The sequence below is a fragment of the Dermacentor andersoni genome, chromosome 1 (genome assembly GCF_023375885.2).
Source record: "Dermacentor andersoni chromosome 1, qqDerAnde1_hic_scaffold, whole genome shotgun sequence".
NCBI lineage: Eukaryota > Metazoa > Arthropoda > Arachnida > Ixodida > Ixodidae > Dermacentor > Dermacentor andersoni.
Genome location: NC_092814.1, coordinates 353,005,770 through 353,024,341, shown reverse-complemented (window position 1 = coordinate 353,024,341; position 18,572 = coordinate 353,005,770). Strand labels below are relative to the sequence as shown.

At 47.4% G+C, this 18,572-nt stretch overlaps 1 protein-coding gene across 2 annotated transcripts in view; it reads right to left on the bottom strand.

Annotated features, from left to right (window-relative positions):
* The window catches only part of LOC126516813 (glutathione hydrolase-like YwrD proenzyme), a 42,998-nt gene extending 34,666 nt beyond the window's left edge, over window positions 1-8,332 (bottom strand). Inside the window, exons 1-2 of one of the 2 annotated variants that reach the window (XM_050166917.3) lie at window positions 8,076-8,242; window positions 1,181-1,334 (exon numbers count right to left, since the gene is read on the bottom strand). In XM_050166917.3, the coding sequence (XP_050022874.1) occupies window positions 1,181-1,334; window positions 8,076-8,169 (248 nt within the window). In that variant the 5' untranslated portion in view covers window positions 8,170-8,242. Of the gene's footprint in view, window positions 1-1,180; window positions 1,335-8,075 lie in introns of both variants that reach the window. The other variant, XM_055063973.1, reaches the window with a different exon arrangement.
* Window positions 8,333-18,572: the final 10,240 nt, after the last annotated feature.

Here is an 18,572-nt window from a genome sequence, read left to right as displayed (position 1 = left end):
TTCCTCTGTTCCCATTTTTTTAGGTTGGACCCTCGAGTTAAAGCTTTCTCTTAAGCGCATGAATTCAATCAATCTATAGTGCGATAGTGACGGTACTGAGTACATCAGTATCCGTTGTGTGCCCCGAGATGACAAATGCACAAAGGGAATCAGATAGCCCGTAGCTTCCGGTATTGTAGCGAACGAGTTATTGCGACTATATAAGCGCTCGAAAACGTTTACGAAGACGCGTAAGCGCAAGCCACTCCGAAAAACCAAATGTCGCAGTTTGCTGAAAATTGGAAGCCATATGCGTGCGTGCTTGCGTGGAGAAGAGGTTGTAAAGGTGACCCGCGGGTAAAGTTACAAGCATGAGAGTGAATCAAGTGCGTTGTGTGAAAATGTGTCAAGTTCAGGTGCTTGTCCGGGTCCATTTTGAGTTTTCGCTCTCCCTCTTTTTAAGGTGCCGCGCGAGATCAATTATAGATGTAGCCTGCGGAAACGTTGTACCATAATTATATATACATTCAGTAACGTGCTTGCGAAAACAGGCCTTTAGGGCGAACGAAGGAGTCAATAATGTCAGCAGTATACTAATTTTCCTGCTACTCGAAATCTGTCAGTTGTCCAAAACGCTTGCCACAAAGCATATTGTATGGAGTTGACAACCTGTGCGAATGTGCATGTGCTTAGGTGAATAATGCGGTAAGATACCGAAGTGTGCCCCCCCCCCCCCCCCCATCTACAAAAGTTTACTACAACTGATAACGAAAGAAACAGCCGAAGACATGCGGCGCATAATATTGTGCGAGCTTTTACGTCACTGCTTCGCATTTACGAGTGAAATCGAAAAAAACAAAGAAACAAGAAAATGACCCTTACTGTCATCTTTTTCACTGAGATCTCTAACAGAGACGACTATATACACTGTGCATGGTTGCACAGTTCTAAAGTGGTGGCGCCACTGTATTCTATCACGTTTACGTCATATTCCTAGTTGCGGTAGCTGTGCTCGGTTGTTCCTCCAACTTGACTTGATCGCGGAGATTATACACGAACGACCGAAGCAAAGTATATCCCAAGAAATGCAATAATGCCTTACCAGTCATTCAGAACTTTTATTTGAATCCTGTTTAAATCGCTGCCATATCTGCAGCTCTTGTATGCTCAACGCGCTGTGGTGAACCGCTACTGTCCTCACCTTCCGTCGATGCAGCGCACGGCTCGCGTCTGGGCGTCGTAGAAGAGGGCGAAGCAGTCGCCTCCGATGCCCGTCGCGTACGGCTTGAGCACCTGGAGCGCGGCCGCTGCGGCCACCGCCGCGTCCGCCGCGTTTCCACCGCGATTCAGCACCTCTGCGGCGAAAAGCACCACAATACATCGCAGTAGTCTGACTTCACACTCCCGCGGCGGCGCTTCTTGGCCGTCGACACTCGTTGAATTGATTACCCGCTTCATTCCTTACCGCCGTCATCCATCTTATTTCATGGCGCCACGGCGCATGCACCCTGCCCTAGCGGATTAGTCGCGAAACGTTCTGGAAGGGTAGCACGCGTCGCTGCACGTCGGAAAGTCCTCCGAGGGAAAAAAAAAAAAGCGCTCGGACGCGCGCTGCCAAGTTTATAGATGTGTTCTGTGGCGCTGCTGCAAACACTCGTGTGGTGTACCGCGTTGAAGCTCCACTCGTAGCTCGACGTCGTTGCGGTGCCGAAAACGTGCGTAGCGTAAGACTGCAACTGCCTTTTAGAACAGAAAGCGGCCAGGGCTTCGTCCGAGTACTTCGGACCGCACCGTGAGTCAGGTAGTTGCCCCCTTTCATTGATGGCTAGCAAATTTAACGAAAAACCCGTGCGTTACACTTGGGCAACACTTGAAAACATCACGTTGCTGATGACGTCATCTTGCAGCGTAGCCCCTCTCTTGCTCGTGGTGGCAGCGCGTGCCCGACTTCACGTACTCCTCTCGTTTAAGGCGCGGTAAAACAGTCGATACGATACCGACAAGATGATCACGTCCACGATTGACCGACTATTGAGTACCGTGCGTACCTGAAAGCATTTTATCACACCAGGCCGACAACGACGCAACCGAAGACCGCGAGTTGTCGCACTGAGACGGCCTTTCTTGTCCACGGTACCGACAAAATCAGCGTGCCGACCATCGCTCGACCAAACCCTGCGCTACCGGCCATCTAACTCACAACGCGACAGCGCCTTCGCTTCTATCTATAATTGATCGCGCTAACATTGAGTCAAAACATGCCTGCGAAGTTGAAATGCACAAGCTTCAACCCTATCAAGCCCATCAGTGTATATATTTGGGCATGCTTGTGTAGCATTTTGCAGTTTTTCTTGTAGCGCAAAAAACACGAGGACGCAGAAGAGAAAACAAACACACGCAGGCACTTCCAACAACAATTTTATTCCGGGATGGGCGCCACTTTTATACCCTCACATTTCCTCACTTTTAAGCACGTGTCTACTGACAAGATAACAGAGCAAATGATAGTACAACTCACTTGCAGACTAGACAAAAACTAGTATGTTTAACGCGTGCGCAGGAATTCCAACTCTGATAGTGACAAGGACGACTGGCTAACACAAGCATTGCCAAACTCTTCAATATGAGCACTTTCAATGATGAGACGAGTGAATTCGCATTTGCTTCTCCCGATAACTGTATCATCGAATCGCGGAACGCATCCGCACTTATGACAACGAATCACGAGGAAGCCATCCGGCGAAGCCTTGTTAACTTTATCGGGAGTGCTCTCTAAGCCTATCATTAATGCATCTGCCAGTTTGTCCTATATAACTCTTTCCACAGGGCAATGGAATTCGGTAAATAACACAGGTCCTACAGTTAGCGTACGCTTTTCTGAGCTGCTTTTTGCACGCGTCCTTTGTTTTACTATATGGTCTTGTTTATGCACACAAGCTGATAAGCTTGTTTGGGGCAGTGAATATCACGTCAACCTTTCCTCGTTGTCCTATCTTCTTCAGGTTATGCGATAAGTGGTGGATGTAAGGAATTACGGCGAAGTTTTTCTTTTTTACAGACCCTGCGCTGGCTGACGTCGAGGAACGAGACTCTCCCGACTGCATTGCTCTGAGCATCACTTCAGCAACTGACAATTACATTGTTTGGAAAACCAGCCTCACTCAACCGCGCGCACTACCTGTTGTTGAAAACTGGAAGAAATTCAATGAGGGTACGATTTCTTCAGTGCATTGTTCAGACACATTTTCGCTATGCCCCTTTTATTAAGCTTGGAATGAGCAGAACTGTACGATAAAAGAGGCTTATTAGCTCTAGGTTGGTAACACTAGCAGATGTGATCGTCAGACAATACAAATTGTAGATCGAGAAAGCGGATGCTCGTATCTATTGGCATTTCGAAGGACACATCAAGGGGACTAAGAAATTCAAAAATTATGCTTGTAACACCTTCATATTCTTTTTGAAAACATTGAGAAGTGCAGTCAAGAAATAAAAGGAAATCATCAAGGTATCGGAATGCTCCGTAAACTGAGGCTCCCTTGAACCTCTCTGCCAAGACTGTCTAGTTTTGCAAGATACGGGTTCGGGTGCCAAACAAGACCCGATACATACGCCTTGCTTCTGTAGAAACGGAACATTATTCCACTGGATAAACGTTGAGGTCCCATATTGCTTGAGTAATACTACAAAAACTCTGAACTGAAGTTGCGGCTTCATTGCAAAACTGCACAGAACCAAATTCGTCAATGCTTTCTTCAACGCAGGTTAACAGGTCAGATTGAGGAATAGAGTAATAAAGGTATTTTATGTCAGCGGAGAATACGTTCAACCCTTCGTCAGAGTGCACTTAACAAATTCTAGAACTTGGTCTGAACTCTTCACAAAAAAGGGGTCATTAATGTCGAGAAGATATCATTTTTTTAGCAGGTAGGTGGCTATTTCCTTCTGCCAGATCCCTTTCTCAGACACACTAACCCTGAAGGGGAAGTTCCTTTCGTGTGTCTTCGCGCTAAAAATATTTCTAAACACTTCCCGCTATTCTTCTCAATGCCTTTTACAACCTTATTCAGATTAATTTTTTTGCACATTTCAATAGTATTTGCTTGGAATTTAGCTGACGAGACGCTTTTACGTTGCCTAAACATGCCTGAAATGGCTTCGTTAGCCTTAGAGAAAAAATACCCATGAGTCATGACATCTCCGAAGACGTCGACGCTCTAAAACGCTGTAAGCCTCAACCTTAAAGGGTATTTGTACGTCGCGTAGCTTCGTATTTAGTGGATAATTCATTGTGTGTAGCGACCGCCGACAAGGAGGGTGGTTTTGCAGTCATGACTCATGGGTCTTTTTTCTCTAAGGCTAACGAAGCCATCTCAGGCGTGTTTAGGCAACATAAGTGTCTCGTTAGCTAAAGTCCAAGCAAAAGCTATTGAAATGTGCAAAAAAAAAATATGAGTCTGTACTGTATCGTAAATCCCCTGGGCGACCGCCAATGACGAACACGAAGAAAATAGGCAAACAAAGCTATTCGCTCTAAACAAGGCTCAGTTAGCAACCACAAAATGCAGAGAGTTGATTTCCTAAGATGAGTTTTCACGCTCGAGCCTCAAATTTTCTCAAAAGGAGTGCGCTGAATCCGAAAGGTTTCATAATCACGTTTTCGCACGCAGCCTCACGTGCCCGCGAATTGAAGACTGTTGGCGTACAATACGATTATGCGCACCGAATACGACCACATACTGCTTATATAAGCAAAGTGCACGTCGTGTAGGACTATACTATGATATACTCGCAACTCCCTCATACAGTCGTGTGCAGAGTGTAGGTCTGAAGTTCTCCCTCCCAATTCGATGAATCCATGTCTTTCTTAACCCGTAGCGCTTACCGGACAATATCGGGAAGAGCTTCTCGCCTTTGCTAAAGCTACTCTGGCATCCGAAGGCACAGCGGGTCATGGTCACAGAAAATGCCGCGAAGCGACGTCGCACATTCTATACAAAACTTACTTCAAGGCGTTCGCAAATCAAAACGATACAGATAAGCAACTGCGCCAACATACGCTCCTCGCCACTCCGCAAACGCTTGTCAAGCAAAAATGGCGCTGAAGCGCGACTGTAAACAAACGAAGCCGGCGCGAGGGCCCACGTGATGCTATTAGGCCAATAACGACGCGGCGTCGGCCTCGGCCAGAGCGCGCGAGGAGGAGGCGGCATTCTTCAACGCGTGGCGCTACTTTACGAATTTCATGGGCTTTACGCTCCGGAGACGCCTCTCGGGGGAACTAACTTTGTCGTCTGCTACGCTCCAGCTGTAGAATAGCTTCATTTCCATGCGTTTTCTCTCGCTATGACTGCGTCTCGCGTAGTACAGTGTTCTCCAATTACAGTCTGTATTTCTTCCTAGTTTTAGTTCATAAATGACAGCATAAGGAAGACAACAAACGTATATTTAAGGTACCTGCTGTATCATCACCCGATGTGGTAGCCCAGTGGCTATAGCATTGCGCTGTTAAGTTTGAGGTCGTCGATTCGACCCTGGCCGCGGCGGCCAGGGTCGAATCTCTAATGCCACACGCGAGAGGGCGCCACTCAAAGATCTCGGGGCTAATCGCACAGCGCAACTGAGAAAGACATTCAACAAGAGCGGACACACTGAGAACCCAGCGGCCGAATTGACTGTAGCGCACTAGGCGGCTGATGTGGAAACCTGAGCCACACTTCCAATTTCAGTTTCGGGCGCGCGCGTTTTGAACGCTGCACTGATCGGCGCGGCATGTGTTAACTTGCTTTTATCGCTCAACCGCGCACTGTTTCGGTGCGGAAATTTTATTTAGTAAAATAAATATGACTGAGAACGAGCTATTTCAGAATGTAAACGCAAGACGCCTTGTGAAATGAGGAAATGTTTATTTTGCTTTATATATGTAAAACATTATTCTGGACTTTTGGTGCGTTCAACCAATGTTGCGGCACCAAGTAAGCAGCAGTAGTTCCCGCCCGAAGCTCCATCGGACGGCATCAGCTGAAAAAAAAAGTAATTACGAGCACGTGTCATTTCTTGTATTTACATTTTATAAGAAAACTACGTTTAGAGGCGAAACATGCAAAAGTGGTCAAAAGGCAACATTACGAACGAAGGCAATTCGCTTTCACAAGCATGGCGCAGAAAATACCGGACTTACCAAACACTACCATACATAAAAGATGACGAAAACATCTGATTTCCAAGCATTCCCCCATTACTTTATTTCCTGCTCTTTAAGGGCACAAATCCACGGGCGAGTGCACGATTTCGACACAAATTGGCCTCAGTCGACGCGATAGTACGCCACATTCACAGTGGTGGCCACTACACATGCTCCCAGCCAGACCATGCTAGATGCTCGCAGAATGCCTTCTATTCGCACTCAAGACAGATGTATGGGTGCAAAGCCTCTTTTCTGTCGTCTAAAAGGCGTAATTTTGGAGTTACAAGTTCCTTATTCTTGAACTCCGCTGCGTTCCTTTGCGCGTTCTGCCGGCGCCAGCATAGTTATCGCTTTGAGCAATCGCTCGTCGCGTTTTCGACAAGCGTGAGTACCGTAAGAAGGTAAATGTTGGTGGGGGCCGGGGCATAAAAAGCGTTCCAAACTTGACCCCGTAAGACTCGGCAAACACGAAACTAGCCAAGGTTAAACATGGTGCGCCACCGCAGCTCCGAATTTCGCTAGCTGCATCACAAGAGCGCTTCGTGCAGCAAGTCTGCCCAAAAAGTATCCCAAAAATCACAGAAATAAGTTACATTAATGTTGGAGCCTATACAAAGCGTCACGAACATTTCCCAGCATGGTTCAGTTCATGCCAAACTAATTGCGCCACAACGGCCGAGTTGTTTTTCTCTAACTGCGTCACAACGCCCTGTGCGGTCAGCTTGCCCTAAAAGTACCGAAATAAGGTACAATAATGTTGGGGTCCATAGAAAACGTCACAAACATGTCCCAGTAAGATTCAGTACACGCATAACTTGTTATACAACGGCGAGTTGTGTTTGGCTAACTGCGTCACAACGCTCGGTGACGTGCCAAAAGCCTAAATTGCTTGAAATGCAGCGCAGACTGTCAAACAAAACTTCTCACCTTGCCAGAGTCCAATAGAGCAGATTGCCGTGTCAAAGTGCAGCAGGAACGCAAAAGTACGCCGAGAGCCCAAGAGCCCGAAGCTACATCAACCTTTATACCACATCGAAGAGAAACAGGACGCCGAGTGGCCGAACAGCCGAACGCTCACATGCGCAGCTTGGCTCGCTCGCATCGCTGGCATGTCTGACGCATGGCGTATGCATCTGGCGCATCATTGGCTTGTCGCCAGGTAACTCAGGAAAGAAAGTTGAGTAACTTTAGCATACGCTACATAGGATGAAGGCGAAAACCTGCGCGCTCACGAGACAGTAAGTGAATTACTTGCCCTTCTCATCGGATTGCGTTGTTACTTCCTATTTGTTTTCTCCAACCAAAGGTCGTACGTTCGAGAGTCCTAATTGCGTGACTTCAACTTTATTAACTGTGCCTTAATAAACACAATGGTCGCGGGTTCGACCATCAATGGTGGCGCCATTAATTTTGGTGCCATTGAATTTTTGTCACCCCAAAGAGCGAGAGTGCGCCTCCCACCAAAGGACGCGGGTTCGAGTGCCTTAATACCGTCGACGAATACTAACCACTGACCAGTTGCCCCATATATGTCACGAAAGAAATCGAGCCATAGAGTGCGGCGTCATTACGCGGCAGCGCGTCGAGCGGTGCGAGACTGTATCGCAGTGACTAACGCCGCATATACTCCGACGCACGCTCAGCGAGATTCACGCCGGCTCAGTCAGACTCACTCGTGCAAAGACTCGCAAGGACTTAAAACTGTCCCGGATCTCTCGGATTCGGGTAAGAGTATCACTCAAGTCTCTCGGGATCAAGTCTGGCGACCTATGGTACAGAGCCCGTACTCGGCAACTTCCTTCGGCGTATGCGCCGTCGATACACTACGCGTAGCTAGCGTAGAATATACAGGCTCAGCGCACGCCTGTCACAGGAAGACGGGCTCAAGGAACGCTCGGAACGTGCTTACCGATGGCCGCGGCAGTGGCGAGCGGGTCGTCGGTGCTGGCTCCGCCGCCCAGCGACAGCACGGGCGACCGACGGGACGTGTACGGCCCCGCCATACTGCGTCGAGCGAGACCCTGTTTGCGCGTCGTAGACGGCTTCTGCCCCGTTGCGAACAGCACTTGGAATGAACTCGGACCCCGGCTCCTGTTTTTCTGCTCGCGTCGATAAAGGATGCGATAAGCTCTGAGAAAAAAAAAAAAACATAGAGGAGGCAGAATAAAAGAAAGCACAGGCTTGATAACGGACAGCTTCCTTTGATTTCATTTTCTTTAGGGATCATGTTTATCGCGCAAGGGCAGCAACAGACGTATGCTCGAGGACAATAAAGAAGGGAAAAAAATAATAAAACAAAGCAGACGTATGCGCGTCGTGTTCTAAATCGGGAGTGCTGTGAAATAAAAGACCGAGACGGGTGTCAAGTGTTGCGAAACGTCAGGACTGCGGAATGTGTTTAGCTTTCGTGAAAAGTGTGGCGTTTATTGATGCCGCCTGCCTTCCTCGTGAAGTGTGCAGCTAGGTATGCAGTTACACGAAAAGTCTATTGACAAATGTATAAGAGCGCGCTATGTCGCCAAAGCTATGCCGTAATGAACGCTGCGGCTGGAACCTCCCCGTATTGAACGGCAGCACTCGAGCGTGGTGGCGTCCCCCATCAGGGCGGAAGGCGAGCTACTTCTAGACAAATGATTAAACTGAAATCATTCATATTTACGTAGAATAGCTATACACACGAATCGACGACGGCAAGTGTCACAATTATTTAAGATAATTACCTATTAGTCGTAAGGCAAGGATAGTGGACAAGTGAAAAGCCAACGGGCTCCTCCTGATATTACACCATAGACCTTTCACTTTGACAAAAATACTTGGCCCATTGCTGACAATAGAGCTGCACAAAAGAGCATTTGTGGCTTTTAAAATCTCTTTAGCTAAAACAAATATACAAGGTTATTAACATATTCCGGTTTACCCCGCTATTACATTTACTTTGAATACAGCCGGTTGTGAATTATATCGTATGTGTGTGTATCTCATGTTTGGCGTTATTATATGTTATGTTCCTAGTTATGTACATATGAACTTAACTTATGCGTGTGTTTTCAGTCTCTTTTGTACACTTTCAATTGTTCACGGAACCGTGTCTCCTAGTTTGCTTTTTACTTTCTTGTGTATAGATAGAACTTTGCAAATGTTCGTGTTATCTGACTGTCGTCAGTGCATATCCCTTTCCGTGCTTTTAGTTTTGCTTGCACTGCGAAAAGAAGCAGCCGGCGCGAATAATGGTGCGGAAGTCTCCTCATTTTTTCAATAATAAAGTGAAGTTATGAATTGTATGAATTATTTCATGCGTGTTTCCTGGAGCTATATAAGAGGCAGAATTAGTAACACGGCGCTCAAGATCCTCAGCAGAGTTCCAATCGCTGAGGGACAACCCACACATAACATTATCTGGATACCAAGCCACGCAGGGATCAGGGGCAACGAAGGGGCAGACAGCCTAGCTCGAGGGCTGACCAGCCGAGCAGGAACGTCAACCGCCCCAGAGGGGCCACAGATCAACTGCGGGAACAGCAATCCAGAGCTATTAAACCTCTATAAGGGGCTAAGATATCAATATCCCCCACCACATAAAGCATTAACAAAGGAGGAGGCCGCAGGATGGCGGAGACTGCAAACTGGCTCCTTCCCAAACTTACACATACTAAGTAGGATGTTCCCCACGCAGAATAGCGCAACCTGTCCGTGGTGCGGAGCTAAACCAACATTACACCACATTACATGGGAGTGTACAAGAAACCAGGCATTCCACAAACACAAAACACCAAGTGCGGAGCAATGGGAGAGCTGGCTCACCAGCCGCGAGCTAGAGGCTCAAAGAGCTCTAATAGCGCACGCGTGCGAGGCGGCCCGGCTCAGTGGAGCCCTGGACTAGGGGCCCATTCATGGCTGAAGAGGACCCAAGCTTCAAGAATGAAGACTTCGGCCTCGACCCACTAAAACCCTAAAAGAGTCAATAAAGTTTTCCATTCCATTCCATTCCTGAAAGTATGGCATGGAATATTGTGTCTTTATCTGCAAGGCTGTGTCCGCGTGCAACTAAATATTATAGTTCTTCATGTTCTTCTGCAACTAAATAATTGTGGTGACAGAACATGTACGCATGCCAGTTACTTATTATGTGGCTTTCTGCATAAGGTATAGACACGATCAAGCCGTAAGGTCAGTTGGAAAACACATACAGGGTGTTTATTTATTTTTTTAGCTGCACCAATTGTTTTAAAGATTGCCTGATAGAACAATTCTAACTTAAAAGGACGTCTTGTTGTGCGAGTTGATCACAATTCATCTTGGGTACTAGGTGGTGGTGGTGGTGAAAAACTTTTATTTCGCAAACACACACAGAAACAAGAAAGGAGACGGGACAGAGCGCCGCCTCCTGTCTTGTTTCTGTGTGTGTTCGCGCCTAATACCCAACAATTCTAACCATTGATCTAAATTACTCAATGAGGAGGCCATTACTTCTACGAGAAATCAAAATGTTCAATTGAATAATTAACGCAATCACACTAATTAACTTTTTAATTAATTACTTCCGCCATATATTCCGATCCACGAATTCTAGCCGCTGAGTTCGCACGAAGTATCCACTCGGAACGAATTCTCTGGACAGCACCAGTTCCGATATTACTCATTTTCAAGGTGTCCGTCGAAATGCATTGGTGTTCCACTTACTTTTGTGCTTAAGTACATAAAACAGTCTTTTCTTAATAAAGTAACTGGAATGCCCATGCATTTCGTCGGACTCTTCGAAAAATAATATCTCAGAACTGGTACTGTCCAAAGAATTCGTTCCAAGTGGATACGCCGTGCGAACTCAGCGGCTATAATGAGCTTATTAAAATATATGGCAGAAAGTAATTAATTAACTGGTTAATTAGCACAATTACGTTAATTGATCAATTGAACATTTTGATTTCTTGTAGAAGTAATGGTCGCCTCATCAAGTAATTTAGAGCAAGGGTTAGAGAGAGAGAGGAAAGGCGAAAGGCAGGGAGGTTAACCAGAGAAAAAGATCCGGTTGGCTACCCTACGCTGGGGAGAGAGGGGAGAGGGAGGTAAAGTGGTAACAAAGTAGAGATAAGGAAAGGAAGGAGCATACACACACAATCACAATCGGTCACTATCACCGAATACTGTCATCGCACAGCACCGTGACACTTGCAGCACAATCAACATGTGTTCAGGCTATAGCCGCCTGTCCAATTCTGTCGCCCTCAAAAACCGCAACAGTGCCCTCGTCGCCCTCTGCTGCGATGGCTTATGATGGCGGTATTTTAAAATAAGTTCCTCTGTGAGAGGTCTTTGGTCAAAGCACGCTATCGCGGTTGCGAGTGATTGTCTCTGTAAATTATATCGAGGACAGTCACAAAGAAGGTGTTGAAAAGTCTTCTCGTTACCACAGTCCTCACACGGTGCGTCGTCGGCCCATCCAATTCGGTAAGCGAAAGAGTTGGTGAAAGCCACCCCTAGCCATAGTCGACAAAGCAGGGTAGCTTCGCGACGGCAGAGTCCAGCTGCAATACAAAGGCGTAGAGAGGAGTCAAGATTGTGGAGTCGGTAGTCGTGAAAACTTCCAGCGTTCCACAAGGAGAACGTGATGTCACGGCTGATCATTCGACGTTTTCGAGCGGCATCTGTCCTTGATAACGGTATCGGCTCCTCTTCGTCCCCTTGAAGAGCCGACCGAGCAGCGTTATCAGCGTGTTCGTTCCCTATGACTCCGCAGTGACTTGGAAGCCACTGAAATGTCACGTGGTGTCCTTTCTCAGTTAAGGTATGAATGAGTTCTCTAATCTCAAATACCAGTTGTTCGTGTGGTCCGCGCCGCAAGGCCGATAGCAAAGATTGCAGTGCAGCCTTCGAGTCACTGAATATTGACCATCTTCGAGGTTGTTCTTGGCTGACGAGACGAAGTGCAGCGCGAAGGGCTGCAAGTTCCGCGGCCATCGGTGTCGTTGGGTGACATGTCTTGAAACTGATGGTGGTGGCTTTCGCTGGGAAGACCACGGCTCCAGAGGAACACTGGAGAGTTGCCGATCCATCCGTATAAATATGTACGTGTTCGGAGTACCTCTCGTGCAGAAGGAGCAGAATTAGTTGTTTAAGAGCAGGTGATGACAGCTCAGATTTTTTCCTGATTCCTGGTACGGTGAGGTGCACTGCGGGTCGAGCCAAACACCATGGAGGAATTGATGGCTTAGTTGCGGGGGTGAAGCCTGATGGGAGGCAGGTGTAATACTCCGAAATCGTAGTACAAAATGCTGCCTGTGGCCTTTCTGACGGTAGTGTTGCCAAATGGTGGGAACAGGCACGGGCAACGTGCCTAATGTGCACTCTCAACACTTCTACCGCAATGTGTGTTTGTATAGGTTGGTCCCGAGCAATCGCAATAGTCGCTGCTGTCGATGTGCATTTTGGCAAACCAAGACAAACCCTGAGAGCCCGAGCTTGAATAGCCTGTAGAGCACGAAGATTTGTCTGGCAGGTGTTGGTCAGTACGGGCAAACTGTATCTCAAGAAGCCCAAGATCAAGGGTTAGAATTGTGCTATCTGCCATAGGCAATCTTTAAAAATTTTGGTGCACCTAAAAGAAACACACCCTGTATTCTTAGCTGTGCAACTAGAACATTTGCAACTAGCTGAAAAAAACTGATTATAACAAAAAGCAACAGCATCACTTAAAAGGCGAGACGAACAGCAACGAAACAAAAGGACACCACGATGACTGCATATAAACCGCAATTGTCTTGTCCTTTCTCAACGTTCCTTTCTTAAGGAGGTTGGTTTTCGTTGCCATGCATCAACCGGTTTCAATATGCACCCCATAGAGTGCGAATTTGTGTAGTCTCGTGCGCTTAGACAAATGACGAGCCTATAGCGATTGCAGCAGAATGCAAAAACGCGCCTGCACCGTGAATTGGATGGACGTTAAAAAAAAACCACGTGATCAAAATTAATCCGGAGTCCCCCACTACATCTAATCAGAGCGTGGTTTCGGCACGTGAGAACCAAAATTCTTAAAGCCAATAATGTACGAGCTTCCTTGTAGTTAATTTTACAGATATGAAGTGTGGCTTCAGCGAATACAAATATCACCCTATACAATATAGATAAAGTTCATTAAATATTGACTGTGAGGAACCGCCGGGCATGTGCGGTGTTTTACAAAGTTTGAAGATTACCCTAAAGACACAAGACGGGCCGCAGTATACTGACGTCCCTGGGTTAAAACCCCCAAGCTCCCAGCCGGCAACCGTGCGAGATCACAGATGAGGCGAGGGCCCACATTTACGTGGACCCCATCCCGAAGAACATGCACGCAGAATACAACCAAGAACGGCGGCAGGCGCGGGCCAAGGCCCTCACCGAGCAACACGCCCAAGACCCGCACGCCCGGTACGTGGACGCCGCGGAATACAAGCGGGAAGGCTTCGCGGCAGTGGTCGTTGCGGCGGCTACCGGCACCAAGACAACGGCAGCGAGCGTGCGGTGCACGAACGCCACAGACGCTGAGGAGGTTGCCATCGCTCTGGCGATCACCGAGGCCGAGTGTCGCACCGTGCTCAGCAACTCGAGGAATGCCGTGCGCAACTTTGCCAAGGGGCGAATATGCGCGCCGGCGGCCGCCATCATCGGCAAGCTCCAACTTCAAGACCGCGGCAGCACCGTCCGTATCAAGTGGTTCCCGGCGCACGCCGGCGAGTGTGCATCCTCACCGAACCACAACGAGACGGCCCACTCGGAGGCGCGAGCGCTTACCTTCCGCGCACCCGAGAGTGACCGTTCCGTGTGGTGGTTCGAAACCAAGGACAGATTGACTAGTTATGCCGAAGTAACCAAGTGTTACCGCTTAGCTCGACGGACAATGCCGCCTCCCCACCCGGCACTCAGTCGGGAGGAGGGCGTAATCCTAAGACAAATACAGACCGCGTCACTCCTCGCCCCCGCAATGCTGCACGTGCTTCACCCAGAGCTCTATCCGAGTGGGCTGTGCGGTGTTTGTGCAGCGGGTCCGGCGGACCAATGGCACATCATGTGGGACTGTGCCAGGTTCCCGACGGCAGCTACCTCCAGGACTTACCCGCCAGAACTTCAAAGTGCACTGCAGTCTGCAGACAAGGACTCACAACTATGGGCCGTCCAGCAGGCCCGGGGTGCGCTCGAAAAGCACAAGCCTCATGACCCACTACAAACGGGCCCAACTGGGCTAGTGCAGAGTAGGGTATAACCCCGGGTCGACGCATGGCCAACGTCACGACTCGTTAAATCGTCGTTTGCCGGCACTTTATTAAAGTTATTCCTATCCTATCCTACCCTAAAGACATGCAGCAGTTATGTAAACATGATGTATAGTATACAGAATAGGTTCCTCCGATTTCGAAGATGTAGAAAAATTATATTTTTTTTATTTATTTATACAAAGTACCCCTAAAGAGGGAGAGGGGTATAGGCAATTGATAAAAAAATAGAATACACCACAAATTCGTTGAGAAAAAAAACTCGACATAAAAATTTTAGCACTACAATTCATTGAAATTAAATAAAATACAAAACAAATTTTTAAATGACCGCCGCCGTGCAGACACGCTTCTCTCGGCTTGTCAATTTCCGATCCGACGTACACGCTCTTTTAATGATGCGTTAAATCCCGGTAGATGCTCATGAATCCGTATTATTTTGATAATTGGGTTCGACTAATATCAAGTACAACTTCATCTTGCTCACCATGGGTTGCTGTTATCCGTCCGGGCGCTTTGACAGCGTACGTACAAATGAACACGAGCAATCCTTCCGGTCGTGTGGGGTTTTCACTCAAACAAAAGCAAGCAGTCGACTCCAGACCGACCTTTGATCGAAGCTTGCAGTCTAATCTCTTGCATTTTGATCTGCTTCTGTGCAAGTACCCTAATTCATTATTGCACAATATTTTGCAATATTGTTACTGCAAAAAACGTACAGGAAATGAGCAAAACATGTTGGGGCTCCAGCGCCAATTGAACGCGTACAGAAAAAGTCGATCGAACGCAATGATCAAGTGTGAAGAGGCACTGGCATGCTCGCTGACCTGACAACCTTTGCTTCGCGAGCCTAAAGAATGCAGTAAAAAAAAAAAAAAACAAGCCGCGTGCCTGCTGCAATGAGTTAAAAACAAATGCTCCCTGTGCAACATCAACTGACCCGTTTTCACATTTGCGAAGCTACTCGTTTCCATCATAGCATGGGCACCACTATAGGCTAGTATTAACGCCAACAAATTTTCATAGCATCTTTTTGCCTGATCTGCCCTGCAAAAGTAAGTAACTAGGAACCAGACGCATACTTTGTAAATTTCCGATTTATTTTTACTCTCAGTATTATACTAAAGATAGCAAACAATACTACTGTAACGAAGAAGAGTATAGCCCGCGCCTCAGCAGCATCGCCACCGGTATGAGCCTGTGGTTGCTGTCCTTGGCAGAACGCTTGTGACAGCTACCCATTCGCCTGCGCCCGTTGATAATAAATCTCTTAGCACTACTTTCCTTCGTGTTCACTGAGGTGCTTATTTGAAGTTTCGCCTAAGAAGTCTCGAAAATTGGCCGAGAAATTATTATTGCTATACATTCATTCAAAACATCAATGTTGAAGCTATAATTCAGTGTATCGCAGTGTACGCTGCGACTACCACGCCTTTAAATAAAAGTATAAAACATAAAAGCGCCGAAAACGAGCACATTTCTAGCGGCAACGAAAGAGTTAGCACACACATTAAGTTCGTTTCGGGCAGAAAAAAGTTACGCTTTCAAGTCGTATCGGCTAGCATCAGTCTTGTGGTCCTTAACTACAGAAGTGTGCAATGCTGGGCTGGTTGATTTAGCACAGTCCTTATGAAAAAAATAACAACAGTGCAAAAAAAAAAAAGAAAAAGACGACGACACAGAAGGAGCAGCACCCACCACAGCTGTGCCTGTGGTGTGTGTTTCTCCTTCTATGTGCCGTCGTTCTCGTGCTGTTTTCACCTTGTTACGAGCTAACTTCTGCACATAACGGTATTACAACGAACTTATTATTCTCTTTTCTGTCACTGCGATAGAAATTATAAGGAGACTGGAGGCGTACTTTAGGCGTCGCCGTTGGCGTCGGCGTTGCCATGCTGTCCCGTTACACTCTAAAAAAGGTTTACACCCTTTCGGTTGTATTTCGTCCCCAAACAATGATCGTCATCTGTCTTGCCCGCATTTCCTTTCTTTAACGCTGCGAGCCCGGTACTTCCAAGTCACGAACGGCATGCGCGTCATCAGCATGACAGAGCATTCTCGACAGGAAAGTAGCGAGCGCAGCGTTTTCAAGAAAGGAAACGCAAGCAAGACAGACTGTACACCCTTAGACGAATGTACACCTTTGAGGTGCCATAGAGTTTCATATTAGTATAACTCGAGGGAAATCTGGCGCTGCGATCGTTCAACCATCATAGGAATTATGGGAAGTACAGGCTACGGATTGGCATTCTGTGACTGGCAAACTAGTCTACAAGTATTTTTTGGCAGTTTTGGTTTCGCTCCAAGCGCAATTGCTATGACCTGCAGTGGGGCAGTGCAACGCAAATCTCCCTGCCTTTGTTCTGTTGCTCGAAGTGGCGATAGCGCGCTGGGCCGGCGGCTGGGACGATGTTTGTGTCGCGGTGTGGTGTCAAAGGCCTGACAAGAAAGCGACGGCGTCGTAAACGTTGAAAGACCATCTTTTGACCGTTTGGACCTTGGTTTTTTAAGTGTTTTAGGTTGGCGCTGCAGCGTTACGTGCTTTGTGAAACTTCAGAATAGGAAAAAGAAGGCACTACTTATACAAGACGTAGACAGTTGTACCTTAGTGGCTTGACAATCAAATCTTATTGAGGGCTTCATTATGCATAGCTCGTTTACGTGCTCATTGAAATGCATGTTTTAGGACTTTGAGAACACAAACGTGGTAAGAAAGGTTGCTGCTTCCTGGCTGTAGTCTAGTGTCGCAAAATGGGTATATTGAATGACATTCACAGCTAATGGCATTCGCCCGTTGAATGAGTTTCCCGAACTCATGCAAGCGCGACTTGTCTAACCTCGACGACAGGGGCTTGGCAAAAAAAAAATACAAAATCGACAAGTTAAAACAAAATGTAATTAGAGTAAAGTTTCTCATAAATTGCTGTTGTGAACTTTCTAGTAATTTTATGACGTGCAGCACGATAGTTGAACTAGTTTGTGCAACTATATTCTTGTTCCCATGGAGTCTCAACTGGACGCTAGCACCTCTTGTTGGCCATGTTTACGAACAAACGCTCGTCAGTTTTTTTTCCATTTCTGCATATTTCTTTTTTTCAAATTGATGCCGCGCTAAAGCCTATCCACCAACCATGGAAGCCAACTCTGCGCCTTGGTCAGCGGAGAATAAGAAGCGCAAAGCGCACTGGAGCGACGACGAGACGCGCGCGCTGCTTAAAATGTGGGAAGACCACCTCACCGATTTGCGTAGGGTGAAGCGCAACCTGAAAGTATAGTATATGTCGATCGCCGAGTGCCTGCGTGCGCAAGACATCGCCATCAATTGCGAATGCCATTTTGTATACCCGTGTTGACAGGGAACGCAAGACCGTAATGACGTTCGGCATAAATGTCATTTGCTGTGAGTAACATCACACGTGCCGTGTGACAGAGGTATTAGGACTTTGAGAACACAAACATGGTAAGAACATGGTCCCACCACAAACATGGTCTCACCACCTGACGGGAACTGGGGAGGGTTGTCCTTTTCCATCGCCTGTGCGGAGGGTACCTGCGGTGTTCCAAGGTTCCCTGGATCGTTCCCTGTGGTCTTCCCTCTAAGTTTTTGTACTCCTAGCCTGAGTCTTTCGTTCTCAGCCCAAAATTTCGCATCAACCAACGTGAGGGGAGGGGAGGCAACCACACTTACCCAGCGTACCTTGTTGCTACTCGTTTTGTTTCCGAGTCTGGGTTCTGGCTCTGGACCATCGTGCTTGTCTGCTGGACGACCGCCTCCCCGAGGGCCCCCGCTGAAGGCTCTCGCACGCGTTGCATATCTAGCTTTTCTGGACGCGTACCAACTCGCGCTCCAAACGGTCCCGGCACGAAGCTAGCGCGTTTTCAATGGAACGAGCGGGTTTTTCGCGAATAACAAAAGCTACAGGTCGATTCTTGAAAAATGCGGGTGACAGACATGTTCTAGAAGACAACCCACACGAGCCAAATGCAGTGATCACGCTGTGGCAAGCAGGAATTTTGTTCCCAGAGCGGCTAAAGATTCAGCAATAGAAGCCTGTGGACACGACGAAAATTTGTACTCGATTTCCGAGACAGAAACGGTAGGCTCTGATAAAATTACGGCATCTATTGTAAAAGCCGCTGTAGCGTATGTAGTCCAGAGA